Raw genomic sequence first — 18,165 nt, 5'->3', positions numbered from 1 at the left:
CCTGTGCTTTCCTGGCTCCCACCCCCACGCCTTCCTCCCTTTCCGCATTCCTGGCCCCCACACTTGTCCCCTGTTCGAGATAAGAGCCCTGGATTCAACATAGCCTCACTTTCCTCTTTTTAAGTCACGGGTGTTTAATATCGATGCTGCCATTTCCCGAAGGCCCCTGCAGGCGTCGAGCACGGTTAAGGGTTTTGCACTTTTGCAGCTGTTTTCTCTCTCTTTTTTCCTTACAACAACCCCTGCGACCCCAACATTTTATTATTATTTCTATCTCGTCGATCAGAAAATGGACACATTACAGGGCTCAGGTAGTTAGGCCCGTTTGGAAAACCACAGTCAGTGAGGCCTCGAGCCGGGGGGACCCCCGCATCTCAGGTCCCTTTGAATCCAGAGTCTGGGCTCTCCTCCTGGCTGTGGACCCAGCCTACTGTGTTCATTGGTCGGGAGCCTCCTCTCACCTTTTTCTTGAATAAACAAATAAATTCAAGCTTTTAAAATTGAGGTATACATATAGAAAAAAAGTGTACACATCATGTGTGTATAGCCCAGTGACTTTGCACAGAGAGCACCTGAAAAACCCCTTCCCATGCCCCTTCCAGTCTCTAGGGGAACCACCACCCCAACTTCTTATACCAGAGGTGAATCCTGCCTGGGTTTGAACTTCTGTAAATGCAGTTGTACCATATGCATTCTTTTGTGGCTGGTCTCTTTCTGAATTTAGGCTTGATAGTTATAAATGTACACTCTCCGTTTATAAATTCCCCCCCTCCTGCTTGATCTTACTTTCCCTAGTTCCTCAGTCAGTAAAGAGGGTAAGTTTCCTTCTGGCATCTCTTGAACGTTGTCACGATGCGCCATCAATGTGGACTTTCTCAAAGACGTTTGTGTTCTTCCCGGAAGTGAATAACAGATTCCAAGCTGTCTTGTTTGCTCCCCTGGTTTTTCCTTCCTGTGGGTCCCTCTGTGAGCCACACCCGCCCTGTGCCTCACTGGGGTTTGTTCATTTGATTAGGCCCTCCAGCACAGCAGACAGCGCCAGCTTCCTCCGAGGCCCCCTCTGACTGATGTATTAACAGCCATATGGGTATCCCCTGGGACAGACGAATGTTCACAGCTTCTGGCAGCAGTTTGCTGCACTGTGAATCAATTTTAAACTGCCTGAGTATGATGATCACAGACCTCCTGTGCGGTTTAAAGAAGAGGACACCTAGGGGAGAGGTGGGTATCTTCCAGACAAGCATACAGCTCTCTGTACTTTGTTCATCTATTTTAATCTGGAACATTTAACTCTATAATAAGCAGAGTTCCAGTTGAAGCGAGATAAAATTTCCTTCCCCTAAAAATCAGGAATTGCTAAAAGGGTACCTGATGGAAACTGCCTGCCTAGAGGTACCCACCTTGATTTATGGAGAACGGAAAAACTAACCTTCACATCTGCCATTTTCCTCACAGCACAGAAAGCTTTAAGAGGCAAGTTCTCTCCCCGCGTTTACCACCGTTCATTTGTTATTTTCAGACCCAGGTCGTGGTGCCTGATATCTGGGTCATATAATTTACAATGTGAATAGACTTAAACCCCAGTTCTTGTGGTCTCATCTTCAAGGGCAATAATACAATGCTATTTGATTCCAACTCTAAATATCCTATAATAAATGGCATAGGTTCAATTAAGTGTAATGTGCATGTATTGAAATATCATGTGGGCTTGATACATTACTAAGGACACTAAAGGATACTGTGAGCTAAAAATAGGAGATATAATAACGAAAAAGAAACAGACTCACAGATGTAGAGAACAAACTAGTGGTTACCAGTGGGGAGAGGGAAGAGGGAGAGGGATAAGTAGGGGTAGGGAATTGAGAGGTACAAACGATTATGTATAAAATGATCTGCAAGGATATATTGTACAACACAAGGAATATAACCAATATTTTATAATAACTATAAATGGTATTATTTTATGAGTATATTATATTTTATAATTATAAAATATATTTTATTATAAAATAATGAGTACTATTTTATAACTATAAACTCACAACCTTTAAAAGTTATGAATCACTGTATTATACGCCTCTAACTTATATAACGTTGTACATCAAATATACTTCAGCATGAAAAAATAGGAGATTTAGTGGTTTGGTACTAAACCAAACCCTTGACATAAGGGCTTTGAGCTGTAGTTGTTTTATATGCATATTTATTTTCTAGGACATTCTTTGTGGTTCCCATTATGTGTACTCAGTCATTCAAATTAAGAGTAATGTTAAGGATTTGGGCCAAATAGCCATATAAGATTAGTTACTGGAACCAGTTTGCCAGGAGATAACATATCTAAAATTGTGTCCTTTGGTCAGGGAGAAGGGGAAGTTCTTTTAAAAATCTTTTCATATATTTGATATTTTGTTTTTATAGAAGGAAAATAACAGCATGTATTTTATTTTCAAGCTAAGGAAGTATGTGGTTTTATGTTCAGGCAGGTAGAAACCTGATATCTTCTATCAATTTTAAGTTTTGTGCATGCTTAGTTATTTTTCAAAATTTGAGTTAGCATTAAAATGAAAATTTAAGTTCTGTTTTAATACCCAAGGTCTTTAGGATCTGTAAAGGGACTGCAAGGTGCCAGTGATAAATTCCAGAAAGGGCCCAGACTTATTCCAGAAGGTTATGGGAGGGAGGAAACCCTACGTACTTCATTTATTGTTTATGTATGCAGACCTATAGAAAAGGTTTAATGTTGAACTTCTAGATCACCGAGTGATGCTTTGAATAAGAAGAAATTGAAAGCAGTGGTCTTCAAAGTGCCTAGTTCAGATGTGGGTGGGAAATAAAACGTTAGCACTCCTATATCTTCCATCCTCTACAGGGTCTTTTCTTTGTGCGTGCTTTCTAGTATCTGTAGTATATGAGTGCTTGGAGTTTAAATAATTAGATTGTTAGAGAAAAAATATGCTTTAAGATTTTGGTGTAGAAACAGAAGTGTGCACTAGGATTAGGTTTGTTTGTATTTAACAGGGAAGAAAATAATAGCTTAAGTAACATAAAAGTTTATTTCTCTCTCCCATAAAAGATACTGGCTGTCAGTAGCCCAGGGCAGATATCACAGCCCCAGTGATACAGCCCCAGGTCTCACAGTGTCACCAGGACCTCTGCATTCTATCTTTCTGTTCTATCCCCCTCAGCAATTGAGTTCTATCTTCAGAGTCATCTTGTGGCCCAGAAACGCTGCTGGAGTGCCAGTCATCTTGCTCATAGTTCAGGTAGCAAGAAGGAGGAAGAGAAGAAGGAAGGCACTCTCCCCTCCCTCTTTGTAAATTATTTTTCTTTTTTTTTTTTAATTAATAAACTTATTTTTTTTTTTTTTTTGCGGTACGCAGGCCTCTCACCGCAGTGGCCTCTCCCATTGCGGAGCACAGGCTCCGGACGCACAGGCTCAGCGGCCATGGCTCACGGGCCCAGCCGCCCCGCAGCATGTGGGATCCTCCTGGACCAGGGCACGAACCCGTGTCCCCTGCATCGGCAGGCGGACTCTCAACCACTGCGCCACCAGGGAAGCCCAATAAACTTATTTTTTAGAACAATTTTAGGTTCACAGCAAAATTGAATGGAAAGTAGAGGTAGTTTCCATGTCCCTCAGGGTCCCCTTTCTTTCAAGTTATGAACTAAGTGCCACCCAGCAGCTTCTGCCTACATCTCGTCGGTCAGCACATAGGCATGCCTGGCTAGAGCAAAGCTGGGAAGAGTAGTCTTTTAGTTGAAAGCTTTGCTGCCTTCGATAAAACTGGGCTTTGTGGCCAAAGTAGACAGGGAGGTTGTTGAGGAGGAAACTTGAAGTCTTGTCACAAAGCCATGTGATGTAAGAGAATCTCTTTATTATTTTCTGTTAATTATGCAAAAGAGAGTTTAAGTCCAAGCCTTAAATTGGTACGTTTAGAAAGCTGTTTTTGTTTGTTGATGTTGAAATACATGGTTTACCGTGTGTAATCATTATCAGCTCTCAAGGGCTTCATCTTAGGCATCAAAAATAATCATTTTAAATTATACTAAGGCATCATACAATTATACAAGGTACAAGAAGGAAGTATTTTGTTAATTTGGAAGCACATGTAATGTTTTTTAACAGGATTTGAAGGAATGCCTTACGGAATGAAGAGCACAGTTTAAAAATCTTAAAAAAGTTTTTAGGGCCTCCCTGGTGGCGCAGTGGTTGAGAGTCCGCCTGCCGATGCAGGGGATACGGGTTCGTGCCCCGGTCTGGGAGGAACCCACATGCCGCGGAGCGGCTGGGCCCGTGAGCCATGGCCGCTGAGCCTGCGCGTCCGGAGCCTGTGCTCCGCAGCGGGAGAGGCCGCAGCGGTGAGAGGCCCGCGTACCGCAGAAAAAAAGGGAAAAAGGAAAAGAAAAAAAAAAGTTTTTAAAAAAGCACTTAATATATATCTTTTTTAACACCCTAGACTTTGGCTGTTATTTATTTCGTTTGTTTCATCAGTAAACACTTCAACTTATACTGATTTCAAAAGGAAGTCGTGGCAAGAATCTTTGCTTTGTCTTTCTCATAGAAGCGTGCTGCGGTAAGGACTAATTGCTTTATGATAAATGTTTTTACTGTCTCCTCTCCTGTTCTTCTCTCTTCTCCCTAACCATCCCCTCCCCCAAAGCGCATACTCCTTCCACGTTACTGCGGACGGTCAGATGCAGCCCGTCCCCTTCCCCCCGGACGCCCTCATTGGCCCCGGCATCCCCCGCCACGCTCGCCAGATCAACACCCTGAACCACGGGGAGGTGGTGTGTGCAGTGACCATCAGCAACCCCACGCGACATGTGTACACGGGCGGCAAGGGCTGCGTCAAGGTCTGGGACATCAGCCACCCCGGCAACAAGAGTCCCGTCTCTCAGCTCGACTGTCTGGTGAGTGAGAAGGAGCTGGTGCACAAGAGTAATTTCCTCCTGGAGACTCAGTAAGGAAATCGCTGTCGGGGCCTGGGTTTTATTCCCATTATGAGGAAATGGAAACCCATTCTGTTTCCTGTGTTAGCTATTTAGCTCTCCCCACTCTCTCCCCTCAGCGTGAAGGTTTCATTTGTTGCTGTTTCAGTGGTTAAATCCCAGAGTTGATGGATTTCTCTTAAAACATATTTTAACAGTAGTTTACAGAAGCGGTCCTTGTTTGAATGTGTATTCAGAAGGGGGTTTCCCGTTTAATGGATGGAGTGCAGCTAGGCCTGGACTCTGAGCCATGCACTCCCCTCGACTTTTAATTTCCCTACAGCCTTTGGATAAATATTGAAGAGTAAACATTTGATAATGTGGCATAAAACCATTCTGAACAGGGTCTGTGTTTTCAGGGAGACCTGGCTGAGTTTTATGACCTTAACTTTAGGAACAAGTTACTAGATCACACTGCAAGAAATCAGGGCAGCCTTCAGCAGAATGGGGGTGATGGGAATGCTTCCCCAAGGCATCTACTCTACCCTGCCTCTCCCCAGCCAATACTGTGTTGCATTTTTCAGGATCATAGAATACGTCAGGACATGTTCTCTACACAGTAACCACAGGATTTACACACCACGTACCATTGGCCTTAAGTGGACTATAGGCCGCCCTGCCCCCTGTAGGGTGTCTGCCTGCACTTTGCTTCGGCATATGGTACCCTTTACCTGCTGCCTGCCTGGCAAATGGCACAGATTCCTGAGAGGGTGTTTCCAAAACGAAGACTGTGTTTTTGAGACGAAAAGCCTCTTTGGGCTAGTTCTTGGGGGTTTTTTTTGCAATCAAATAACTTAAAAATATAGCCATTAATGAAAGTTAAACATAAGGAAACATACTTAAACATCTTACGGAAAAACCCAGACAAGCTTTTTGGCAACCCAGTGGTAGGAGAGTTTTGTAACACTCATCATCTTTTTTGAAATTACATTGCTTAAAGTTTCTCTAATCTTTGAACAATAGGCCATGGTTAAAGCATACTAAAGACTCTGACTGTATCTGTTTGGGTCAAAGGATAGCAGTTATTTCTTTGTTGGAGAGGGCGGGGGTCATTTTAGGTTCCACCTTCCTTTTCTAATGTGTTGGTTTTGATGGAGAGATGCCTTTTTATTCATTTTTTTTGGCCTTTGGATTGAGAGGCTTAAATATCACAGCAGCCATGTTACAACTTGAGAAAGCAGCTATGTTAAAGTCTCAGACAAGGATCTATTTGGCTAATAAAGACACAGTACAAGCCTTAGGCAGAAACTTAAGAGTAATGAAAACCAAAGCATAGGTAGTGTGTCTGCAGTTTCCAAATAGTAAATAATGGAGGGTGATGAGGTCAAAGGTTTATAAACTAGCTGTGAAAAGTGGTTTCTTTGTAAAGAAGTACGTGTATCCTTACCTTACATCCACTGATCATCTCAGTTCCGTCTACTCAGCAGGAAATTGGGCTTCGGTGGCAGTTATATCTAAGCCTTCACACAGGCCGAGCAATCCTGTGAGTTTGCTTTGTTTACGACTTCAAAGAAGCCAGTGGCCATCAGATCCTGATCTTTACTACAGAAGGCTTGCTTTGGTAGTGTCCATGAAATACCACTTTTTAAGTCAACAACCCAGACAGCAGTTAGAGAATATGGCATTGTTACTGCTTGGTCATGCATTATAACAATTGAATTATGTTTATTTCACAGAACAGGGATAACTACATCCGTTCCTGCAAATTGCTCCCTGATGGCTGCACTCTCATAGTGGGAGGGGAAGCCAGTACCCTGTCCATTTGGGACCTGGCGGCTCCCACCCCACGCATCAAGGCAGAGCTGACGTCCTCGGCCCCCGCCTGCTACGCCTTGGCCATCAGCCCCGACTCCAAGGTCTGCTTCTCGTGCTGCAGTGACGGCAACATCGCTGTGTGGGACCTGCACAACCAGACGCTGGTGAGGTGAGCAGGGGTGGTTTCCTGAGTGGGGCTTCCCTGCTTGAGTACCTGGGTCAAAAGGCCCCCTATGACCCCTGCTTCTCTGCTTGCCCCCAGGCTCAGCCCACACGTGCCAGGCTTGGATCTGGGTGTCAGTACCGTATCACTGCCCTCAGAGGGCTTATGGTCTTGTGGCCATGCTTGGGCGTCACCCAGGCTTTATATTTACCTCCCTAATGTTCCCATTCTTCAGCCACGGACACATGCCAGATTTGTTTAAAAAACATTCCTGGCTTTTGCCAAGGGGCAGCATACCATGGATTAGATGGAGGTACAAAAGGTCCTCAATACTAGATGTTTTTGGCTTTGCCTAGAACCTCGTATATGCGCACAGGAGCCAGCTGATAAAGGATGAAAGAAAATCAACAAAAGGACGTTAGAAGAGGAGATTCCACGAATTTCACCCACAAAATGGTTTTAAAGTAGCTGTGTTTCTCAATAACTAAATAAGCTCTGTCCAGGGGTCATTTCACCCAGGAACGAGCCCAGCTGCTTGGAATCTGCCACCTTTGTGTCCCTCCTCGGCTCTGGCCAGCTCACTCCCTCTGGTTGAGTCGGTGCTCACATCAGGGATGTTAGAGAAAAGTCTTTAGAAAAGGAAGAACTAGTTAAACATCTACGGCAGAACGAGCCTGTGTTTCGCCCTTTTGTGTCACAGTTTGTCTTCGCTCAGGAACACTGTTCATGGTGCATTTTTAGACTTGTAGGTTACTGAGCAGGGCTCCTCCCGTGCTTCCGGGCCCAGAGCTGAAGGGAAAGGGACGGGCTGTGGAATTGATTATAGCAGCTCACTCCTTCTTCAGCCGTTTCTGTAGAAATCTACTGAGTGTCACCGAACCAGGCTCTGTCCCTGTGTGTGGGTGACAGTGTGGCAGTTATTTTTCTTGTCACTCTCCGGGCAGCTCAGAATGAGCAAAGTGAACAAACGGAGCCAAGCCAACAGCCCCTTCAAACTTTCAGCCTAGCAAGTGTTGGCTGTTTTTTCTTTTCTTTCTGCTTTTTTCTTTTTTCAACTTAATAAATAGCTCTCCCAAAATATTCATTCGAAGTGCTTTTCAAATATTCATCTCTTTAATCCTTGTCACTTCTGCACTGCTGTTATCCTGATAGTTTATTGTGGAGGAGCTGTAATGGGGCCCAGGCACTCTGCCCTCTTGTATGTTCTGGACCCCTACTCTGTGCCGGCCCCCAGGGAGTAAGTACCTGTTGGATATGTTGGCCTGCTTCACACATTTCACTCTCTCTCAGTTTGGACAGGCCACACGTGGCTAGCGGCCACTGTGTGTGACAGGGCAGTACGGAGTCTCCTGAATATCTTTGTATCTGCTGTGACCCAGCATGTTCTGAACAGCCCTAGGATCTGCGTTCTAGGAGCATGACCTGAGGGTAGCACTGAGATAAGTGGACGGAGGGATGAAGGAACACCCACCAAGAGCTTAGGTCAGCAGAGAAACACAGCTGTTTTCAAGAAGTCAAAGTACTTTATGAGTTTCAGAGGTAAAAAAAAAAATCAGGATGAAATGAAGAGGAGGTCCCTGGGTTTCACCAGCTGTTTGAGGACAGAAAAGCAGCACTTTGGAAACGTGGGGCAGGACTGCTCCAGACCAGCGGGAAAGCCTTGGATGCAGGCTGGGACGTTTGAGGCAGAGAGTTGGGGTGCATGGGGGAGAGGACCAGGATGGAAGCTCTGAGTAGTTTTCAGGGAAGAGATTTTTGGAGTGATGGTTCACATCTTGTCTCAGAATTCAGGGCAACAGTGGTGCTCTTGTCTTTTCCTCCATGCCCTTTAAATTCCAAGCTCAGCTTTAAAGTTGGGAGCTCTGCGGGAATAATAAGGTAATAGGAAGGAGAGGCGGTGGAAACTTTTCTCCGGGTGTTGAAATTTCCAAGCAGTTCTCTCATGGATTCTGCCTTGTTCGCCATCCTGATCAGACCTCGGAACACTTCTCACCTGTTCCAGTCACTCCTCTGCCAGCTCCCTCTTGGCCTGCGAAACCAGGTCCATGACCCCCATGCCACCAGCCCTGTGGTGGCTTACATCGACCTCCCCTCGGCAAGCCCTGCCTGTAGCCTGGCAGAGCATCACACTCAGCAAATCCCTGTTGGCTGGTTGTCCTTGGTAGTGGTTCTTTGTTTTTTGTTTGTTTGTTTTTTGAAGTATAGTTGATTTATAATGTTGTGCTAGTTTCTGCTGTACAGCAAAGTGACACATTCTTTTTTTTATATTCTTTTCCATTAGGGTTTATCCCAGGAGTTTGGATAGAGTTCCCTGTGGTAGACAGTAGGACCTTGTTGTTTATCCATTCTAAATGTAATAGTTTACATCTGCTAACCCCAAACTCCCAGTCCATCCCTCCCAGCCCCCCACCCTTGGCAACCACAAGTCTGTTCTTTGGTGGTGGTTTTTGACTGAGGCACGAGCTTCCCCTTTAAGAGAACAACAGCCTTGTGCTCAGATTTGAGGGCAGGGCTGTGCCCAGGGGTCAGTCAGCAATCAGCTCTGTCTCTGCCCCACACCTCTGAGTCAGGAGGCCGGCATGCCCCTTTGTCTCCAGGAGTCCAGATTTCCTCATGTGGGGCTCTTTCGAATAGAAAAGGCGAGGTTGAGTAAATACATGAGCTCATGCTTTGTTGGCACAAAGGGCATTGCGGTGTTACTCACTCATGAAAATGGGAGTGCTCCTGGGCCCCGAGCTGGTGATGTGGTGATTCAGGCCTGCACAGTTATAGGCCAAGCCTGCTTCTTTCTTTAAGGAATACACTTGGGATTTTGTGTGTTTGTCTTTTTTTCCCCACTTTCACACTTAAACACTTTTCCAGACCTGGGAGGAATTTTACCTTCCAGACAGATTTGTAAGAAAAGCTATAGGAGCGTATTTAACTTCTCCTGTGTGGTGACCTAAAACGGCATTCCATTTCTTCAGCACTTGGATCATGAAAAAAGGAAAAGAAAGTCTGCAGGTGCCGTTTCCTCTCCTCCTCAGGGGGAAGGTTGGTTTGATCTTGCACATCAGCAGACACCGAGGAGATGACACACGCACAGCGAGTCCAAAACTAACAACACAACAGTGTTTACCTTGAGCTCTGGCAGGAAATCATTATTCAATCTGGTTTGTTTTATCAGGCAATTCCAGGGCCACACAGACGGGGCCAGCTGTATTGACATTTCTAACGATGGCACCAAGCTCTGGACGGGCGGCTTGGACAACACGGTCCGGTCCTGGGACCTGCGCGAGGGGCGGCAGCTGCAGCAGCACGACTTCACCTCCCAGGTGCAGGCTTGTCCCTCCCTGGAACCCACGCGGTGCTCTGTGTGTGGCGCACGCCCTCCCCACACCTCCCCGCCTCCCTCGTACCCCCAAGAGTAGTAGCTAGACAAACAGACCGGGCTTTAATTTGAGAGAGAGAGAGAGACACACACACACACACACACACACACACACACAGACACAGACACACACACACACACACACACACACACACACACTCCCTCTCCCCCCCACCCCGAAACACTTAGACTGGTTTTTAAAATGCTGTAGGTTAAGCCGTGTTAGTTTTACTTGTATATGAGTTCGTTTCAGAAATTTGTGCCATGAAGAATATACAGGGTCTGATCTGTTGTCCATCTTCTCACCATCTAATGTGGGGGCGAGAAATGATTTTATTCATATATAAATAGACCTTGAAAAATAGGCAGGGATATCACAAGGAGTAGAGAAAAAGTGTAACAGCTCTGCAAGTGGATTTATTTTGCTTAAATCAGGGAGCTTAAAAAATACAGCGGTATCTCAGTGGATGCCCATTTTATTACTCACCCCTTAGACACTGGACTCATGGCTGACTCGATTTACGGAGCTTTGAAATGATATAAAAATGGCAACTTTGTGGATTGTGGAGCTTATTTAGATGTCAAGTGTCTGAATCTAGGCCTGTTTGGGGAAAGATAGTGCATGCCATTTTAAGTGTTTTCTGTTGATGGTGGAATTGTTCTTTTGATCGTGACTTATTTACTTACTTTTTTTTCTTTAATAATTCCAGTCAGAAAAATAGGACAGAAATGGAAAACAGCTATACATGCAACTAAATTTCATGTCCCTGTCAAAATTTTGTTGAGTTTCTTATAGTCTTCCTTGTTCCCATTATGGGTAGGATCCTATTTTTGGTCTGCCCTTTTTTAAAACTTCTTATGGAAAATTTCAAATATATTCAATATATGAGAACACAGAATGTTCAAGCATATATGAAAGTACAGAGAATTATATGATAAACCACATATGCCCATCACCCAGCTTCAACAGTTACTAACACATGACCAGTCTTGTCTCATCTGTCATCCCTGCCCCCAAACACTGGATTATTTTAAAGTAAATCCCACACGTTATATCATTTCATCCATAAGTATTTCAGTTAGTATCTGTAAAAGACAAGGAACCCTTTCAAACAACACACAGAATACCGTTATTATTAAGAAGAATTTCTTGATTTTATCACCCATGACATAAGTGTTGCAGTTGTTTTTATTTTTTTCCAATTGTTTCATAAAGGTCTTTAACAGTTGACTTATCTGGGTTCGCATGGTTGTCCTATAGACTTTGCCTTTGCTTATTACCTCCTCCTGTTCTTGCTAGTTTTTCCCCTCTTCTTGTTGTCTGTTCACTTCCTAAGTCTATTGGGCAGAATACTCAGTGAGCCTCTTCTGCTTCTTGTAGATATTCTCCCTTGGTTATTGCCCAACTGGGGAGTGGCTGGCCGTGGGCATGGAAAGCAGCAACGTGGAAGTTCTCCACGTGAACAAACCTGACAAGTACCAGCTGCATCTCCACGAGAGCTGTGTGCTCTCCCTGAAATTTGCTTATTGTGGTGAGTTCAACTGGAAGGAAACCGGGGAATGTTGATGGCCTCAATGGAAAATACTTCTAAAAAATATAGTGGAGATGATATCTGGAAAAAATGTTCTCTGAGCAGCTGGATGCAGTAATTCTATTGTCTTAAAATGTCCCTCAGAGCATAGGGATGTCTGTTTTCATCTGTTTCCCTGAGTTGGGAAAAGTCAGCAGGTGATAAAATTGCCTAATACAAGGTTTTGACACATATTTGTTTTCAGCGGGGAGTGTCAGGGGTGTGGGTGGAGGCAGTTAGTTGCCACTCTGAGAGGGGTTGGTGGGAGTTTATAGAAAAATGAGGCAGGAGCAGAGGTTGCTATGGACTGACCGGGATGAGGAGCCCATGGGCAGAGAAGGGAACACTTAGCTGCACCCAGACCGTTACACTCTGCAGTGAGGATAATGAGGGAAGAAGTTCATGGGGAGTCAAATATATATTCACGGGATGGATGGATGCATGGATGCATGGATGGATGAATAGTTATCACATATTGACCATCCTATGTGCCATATGTGCTGTCTGCCATTTTACTTAGATTCGTCATTTAATCCTTCCTAGTCCCATTTTATCATAAGGAAACTAACAGAAGACAACTTCATTGATTGACTATTCGAGGACCCACTGCATGCTCGGTGTGAAGCTACCTGTCATGTATCCGGTGGCTAATGGGACTGACATGGTTCCTGCCACCGCTTTGATTAAACCCAAGATCACAGGTGGTTCACAGTGGAGCCCAGATTTAAAACCTGCTGTGTCTACTCATGTCATGGCCCAACCCCTTGGACATGATAGTTCATGATTAAAAATGCTCTGAGTTTGATTAAGCCCAAGTAGCTAATAGTATAGCAGGAATTTTCATCTAGTTAAGCCATAACCACATGTTCCTTTGCTAATTCTAGGTAAATGGTTTGTGAGTACTGGAAAAGATAACCTCCTCAATGCATGGCGGACACCCTATGGAGCTAGTATATTCCAGGTAAGTCCGTGCTCCTTACATAGAATGACAGACAGTTGGACCACAGCATTGCTGATGACGCCAGAAGTGAAGGTGCCTTGTTGGGAGCAGGGCCCTGAGCATCTATGTTCCACATTAAACTCATGTCCATTGTTTTCTCTTCCAGTCCAAAGAGTCCTCATCCGTGCTCAGCTGTGACATCTCTGTGGATGATAAGTACATAGTCACTGGCTCAGGGGACAAGAAGGCCACAGTCTATGAAGTCATCTACTGAAAACACTATGTGGTTTAACGTTTATAGTTGAATTGGGCCAAAATGTTTTGAATTTGTAGAAATAGAAAAGTTGTAACTTTAAAAACAAACACCTGTTTCCAAACCTTGACACAAAACTACTTTGCGTCTACAAAGAGGAGGCAGTGAGCACATCACCAGAAGGTCACCTACCTACCTAGACCAAGTGGAGCACCGAGGCAAAGTGGACAGAGGGGTGAGGGTTGTGGGCTTGAGGAATGGAGCCTGCTGACCCGGGCAGAGTCCATCCTTTTCTTTCTGTGAGATCTGCCGAGATTACCTTTCTGTTCCTTGCTGTTTCCCTCCTGTCTGTCCTTGGTAGAGCAGTGGTGTCTCCAATGAACTTGTTTCCTCGTTTTCCATCTTGTGAAATGTTTTTTTGTATTTTTGTTGAAGGTTAAACATTTGTATAAATTGTAAATATATTTGGTTTATTACAGTAAAGGCTTTAGTACCAATAAGTGGTTTTCCTTCTCCTTCTTTATCAACGCTTTGGGATCATTGGTGCGGATTCTATAGGCAAAGTTCAAACATTTGTAGAGGAAGTTTTAAAATGCACTTCTTATTTTATAAATATATTTTGTCACGGACTCCCACTGCACTAGAACCTAATGAACACTTCTGAGTTAACCAGGAAGTCAAGACTAGGAATAATGAGTAACCGAAGGTTTATTGACAACGATTTTATTTGGGAAGCAAAAATAACTTTGCCAAGATTCATTCTTTTGTTTGGATACTGTTGTGATTCGAGGTCACAAATTAAAGCTGTGCCTTTTCTTGGTGATTCACTGGGAGATAGAATATTCTTTTCTCTAGGAAAGCCTAGCATTTTCAAATCTCTAGTCTCTCCCTTCACAAGCTGCACATTTCAAGAAAGGGAGGCGACTTGGGTTTAGTGTTAAGACTGATGGTATCCACAAAGCTGTGGAGTTCATTAAGCTGTAAAAGAAAGGTGGGATGCCTGCTGGTTTTATCTCATTAATACTTATTTGATCTATTATATTAATTGACGTAAGCCAACCACACCCAGCACTTCGCTCCATCCTTCTCGTTAAGGCTTTTCCCTGCAGCTACAGCTCTGGCTCCCTGTCATTAGTCTGGTCCTTATCTTTGTGGACAAGCTTTTACTAATTTGATTAGATGAAACCTGTAACCCTGGGCTTTTAATAAGTTACCATGCATGGTTCCTCCTGGAAAGGCTGCATGACTCATTCTTTATATACCTATTACTTACTGCTATATTTTCAAAAATGATGGTTAATAATTTTAAACCAGGTTTTCTGGCTGTTTAAAAATAGCACCTAAGGAATCTTTTAATGTTCTTATTTTCTTATGATCCAGCAAGTTGTTGGCAGTTTGTCTTAACATTTTTCGTTTGTTATGCAGACCTTCTTGTTTTTATACACTTAACAACATTATTTTGTTTGCTTTTTGCCAAAATAATGTTTATGTACATAGTTCGTTAAATATTTTCTCTTCTCAGTAAGTGGATGGCAAAGGCCTAATTACTAAAGCTGATTTCTCTCTCATCCCTTCCTTGTATAATGAAGTTAGTTTCTGTACTACAGACTCCGATGGCTTGTTAATGAGCTGTTTACCTTTTCTGTTCTCTCTCCTTCCCTGCCTCACCATCCTTATTTTCTGTAGAGTAGAGGTTAAGTTGCTGTAACAGCACCCAACAATACAGTGGCTTTGAGACCACAAAAGGGTCTGTGTCTTACCCACCTATGACCCAGAGCCTCAGGGCAGTGATGCAGCTCTGCACTTCTACCGCTATTCCTGTGGGCCTCCACTCCTAGTCAGCAGCGGGGAAAGAGTGGGAGTTCAAGGGAAGGGGTGTGCTTCCAGGCAGGTTACTAGGAATTTGTCTATCACTTCCACGACTGGTCCCTTGGTGGGGACTTAGTCACGTGGGAGACGAGGAGATTTCTCCTACTGTGCAGCGGGTGCTCCTGGAGAAGGGGGAATATATTTGAAGGGATTCTGGGTTAAAGAAATAGTCCTATTTTCTGTTGGTGCATTTTTTCCCTTCATGCTCTATGGTTTCCCAAGCTTGCGATATTCTTTCTCTCATGGGATTTTCTGAGGGTCTAGATCTTATCAAGACATCGATTATCTTGAATCTGATGAAACCAGTTCCATTGCTTTTGGATGAGACTCTAGTCTGGTCCTGGAAGAGGCGTTCTACAGAGCTAGTCCCTCTGCTCGGGGGTTTGGAATCTTGGGGAATTACCAAGACAATTGTTTCCTCATTTGTAAAACGGGAACGATAAAATAGTCATACCTCCTCAGGGTCTTGAAGGTCAGACTCAGGGATGTGAAGCACAACTGGGACCACCAACTGTCTCACAGATGGAGGACATGAATGGGAGATTTCTTCCTCAACTGTGAAGGTAGGAGACCCCACTTCTCTCCCCCGGGAGATTGGAATCATGTGATCGTTGACACCTGGGTAAGCCAAATGTTTATGTACCTCTTGCCTTGAATATGGATTATAAATTAGTGTTCAACAAATTCAGATCCCCCTAGAGAGCTGTGCAAGGCAGGTTCACATATAAGAATATCAGGAGATGATTGTCATTATCCCTATTTAAGTAACCAAGGCTCAGGGAAGCTGTGTCCTCCTGGCCTCATGGGAGATAGAACCAAATTCAGGTTTGCAGAGCGGCCTGTGATCGTTCCCAGCTCTCCAGATTTCCTCTTCATTTTATTTGAAATATTTACAACGTACACATTTCCCTGATGTATATAGGTGTTTAGATAGGTTTGTGTTTACTAATTTAGGACTGAATTTATGCAAATGCTTGTTTTCCCCATTCTTTTTTTTTTTTTTTTTTTAAAGAAGATGTTGGGGGTAGGAGCTATTTATTTATTTATTTATGTTTGCTGTGTTGCGTCTTTGTTTGTGTGCAAGGGCTTTCTCTAGTTGTGGCAAGCGGGGGCCACTCTTCATCGCAGTGTGCGGGCCTCTCACTATTGCGGCCTCTCTTGTTGCGGAGCACAGGCTCCAGACGCGCAGGCTCAGTAGTCGTGGCTCACGGGCCTAGTTGCTCCGCGGCATGTGGGATCCTCCCAGACCAGGGCTCGAACCCGTGTCCCCTGCATTAGCAGGCAGATTCTCAACCACTGTGCCACCAGGGAAGCCCCTCCCCATTCTTTTTAGTAGGTTTTATTTTATATATATTTAATCTTGTTTTTGTTCTGTTTTGTTTTAAATCACTCACAGTCGTAACCTTGAACGTAGGTTTCTGCCACGTGGCTCTTCCGTGGGATTGAAGTTTGCTGGGTAAAAATTGAAGGCCTAGTGAGATTGGTTTTGTAATGCCTTTTTTCATAACTAGATGTTTCTGGTACTTCATAATAAGAACAAAATATTTCATCAATGTGATAATTAACATTTTTAAAGTTTTTGTTATTTGGCAGGTGATAGGGAAGTTTCTGACATAAATTATAATAATCCTCACAGTGGCTGAGAGATGGGATTTTTGATGGGTTAATTCTTTGAATATTTCATGACTGGCAAGTAGCAGCTGGCTCCAAAGCATTCATACAGGGATTTTTTAAATTGCACTTTTGCTAATGGCACAACGAGGTGGTGACTTTCCCAAAAGTTTTCCAGCAAATCAGAGAGAGGGATCAAATTCTCAATTTCAGCATGCTGTTTAATTCCATCAAGAGATTGCTTCCTCTGCCATCAGCTTGAGCGTGAGGGAGGGCATTTCAAACCCTCCACCCTGCTGTAGATCGTGGCTTATTTGTTTCTCAAGAATATCTTCTCTTCACTCTTCCTTCGGCAGTGAAATCATCAGATCACCCCAGGTTCAGGCTCCCCTGAGCAAGATGAAGCTTGTGTAAGGCGCATTTTCTGCCCCAGTGAACTTTCTCTCCAGACAGCCAAAACTTCTCTGGCTTCATATTTTGTCCTAGCACTTCAACAGTTAAGTGGTTTGGTGTTAATTGGGTTCCTATTTTTAGAGGAGTTTTTCTCAGACTTTATAGTCTGCATCAGAATCACCAGGAGGACTAGTTAAAATTCAGATTTCTGAGTCCCAGACTCAGAGTTTTTGATTCAGTAGGTCAGGGTGGGACCTGAGAATTTGCATTTCTCAGACAAGTTCTTAGTTGTTCCTGAGGCTGCTGGTCTGGAGACTACACTTTGAGAACTGCTAATCTAGAGCAATAATCTTTACAGTAGAACTATCAACTATTAGAGTATATTCATATTCTCTTAAGACTGGACTAACCGTATATTTTTGGCTTTGGGCTGAGGATTAAAAGTAAAATGACAATAAAATGCAAGGCATACTGTTCTGATGTTGCTGTTCTTACATTAGTCTCTGTTCCCAAAACTAACTTTTGCAGCTAAATATTATAATAGGTCTAAACCAAAATAAAATGCAAGGCATACTGTTTTGATGTTGCTGTTCTTACATTAGTCTCTGTTCCCAAAACTAACTTTTGCAGCTAAATATAATGGGTCTAAACCAAAATTGAGATCTTAAAAAAGTTGCTTTTTTTTTTTACTTAGCCATTCCTCAGTGTGAATTATGTGAGTCTTATTATAATAAGGCTTGGAAAACCTACCATAATCACCTCATGTAGTGGAAGCCTCGAGAATGTACACAGTGTTGGAGTGGTGATGCATAATTAAAAGTTAGAAATTGTTCTTCAAAAACCGGAATACTTACTGTATGTAGAACAATAAGCTGCTGACTTTATAGAATGTTTTTCTTCTTCAAATTATCATATTAGATTCAGTCAGTCAGCCAGTGTTTACTGAGTGGGTGACCTCAACATGGGGGCGGTCACTGGGCTAAGGTGAAATTATTCCAGCGGGGGGCGCTGGGGAAGAATCTACTGGCAGTAATGGAGGGGGATGTGGGTGAGTCACTGCCCAAAGGAGACCAACAGTAAGAGACGGGCAGGCAGCTCTGAGCAGTCTTGGATGTGAATTACTCATTTGACATTAGCTGGCTAGGGCCGCCGGTGGGTGACACTCTAGCAAGTATTTGGAAGAACTGTTGTGTTCCAGGTACTGGGCCAAGGGCTTCCAGTTGTTTTCTCATGATTATTTTTTTATTCATA

General features: G+C 43.7%; 1 protein-coding gene across 4 annotated transcripts in view; it reads left to right on the top strand.

Moving 5' to 3' along the window:
* The window catches only part of LOC309798752 (transducin-like enhancer protein 1), an 88,865-nt gene extending 75,330 nt beyond the window's left edge, over window positions 1-13,535 (top strand). For all 4 annotated transcript variants that reach the window (XM_082611328.1, XM_082611327.1, XM_082611326.1 and 1 more), the window contains 6 exons: window positions 4,662-4,911; window positions 6,666-6,913; window positions 10,074-10,221; window positions 11,659-11,809; window positions 12,733-12,809; window positions 12,955-13,535. In XM_082611328.1, the coding sequence (XP_082467454.1) occupies window positions 4,662-4,911; window positions 6,666-6,913; window positions 10,074-10,221; window positions 11,659-11,809; window positions 12,733-12,809; window positions 12,955-13,062 (982 nt within the window). In that variant the 3' untranslated portion in view covers window positions 13,063-13,535. The remainder of the gene's footprint in view (window positions 1-4,661; window positions 4,912-6,665; window positions 6,914-10,073; window positions 10,222-11,658; window positions 11,810-12,732; window positions 12,810-12,954) is intronic.
* The last annotated feature ends 4,630 nt before the right edge of the window (window positions 13,536-18,165 follow it).

This window comes from Mesoplodon mirus, assembly GCF_964341445.2.
Source record: "Mesoplodon mirus genome assembly, chromosome: 1".
In the NCBI taxonomy this organism is placed as follows: domain Eukaryota; kingdom Metazoa; phylum Chordata; class Mammalia; order Artiodactyla; family Ziphiidae; genus Mesoplodon; species Mesoplodon mirus.
The sequence above is the reverse complement of the archived record's forward strand: the minus strand, read 5'-3'. Positions and strand labels throughout refer to the sequence as shown.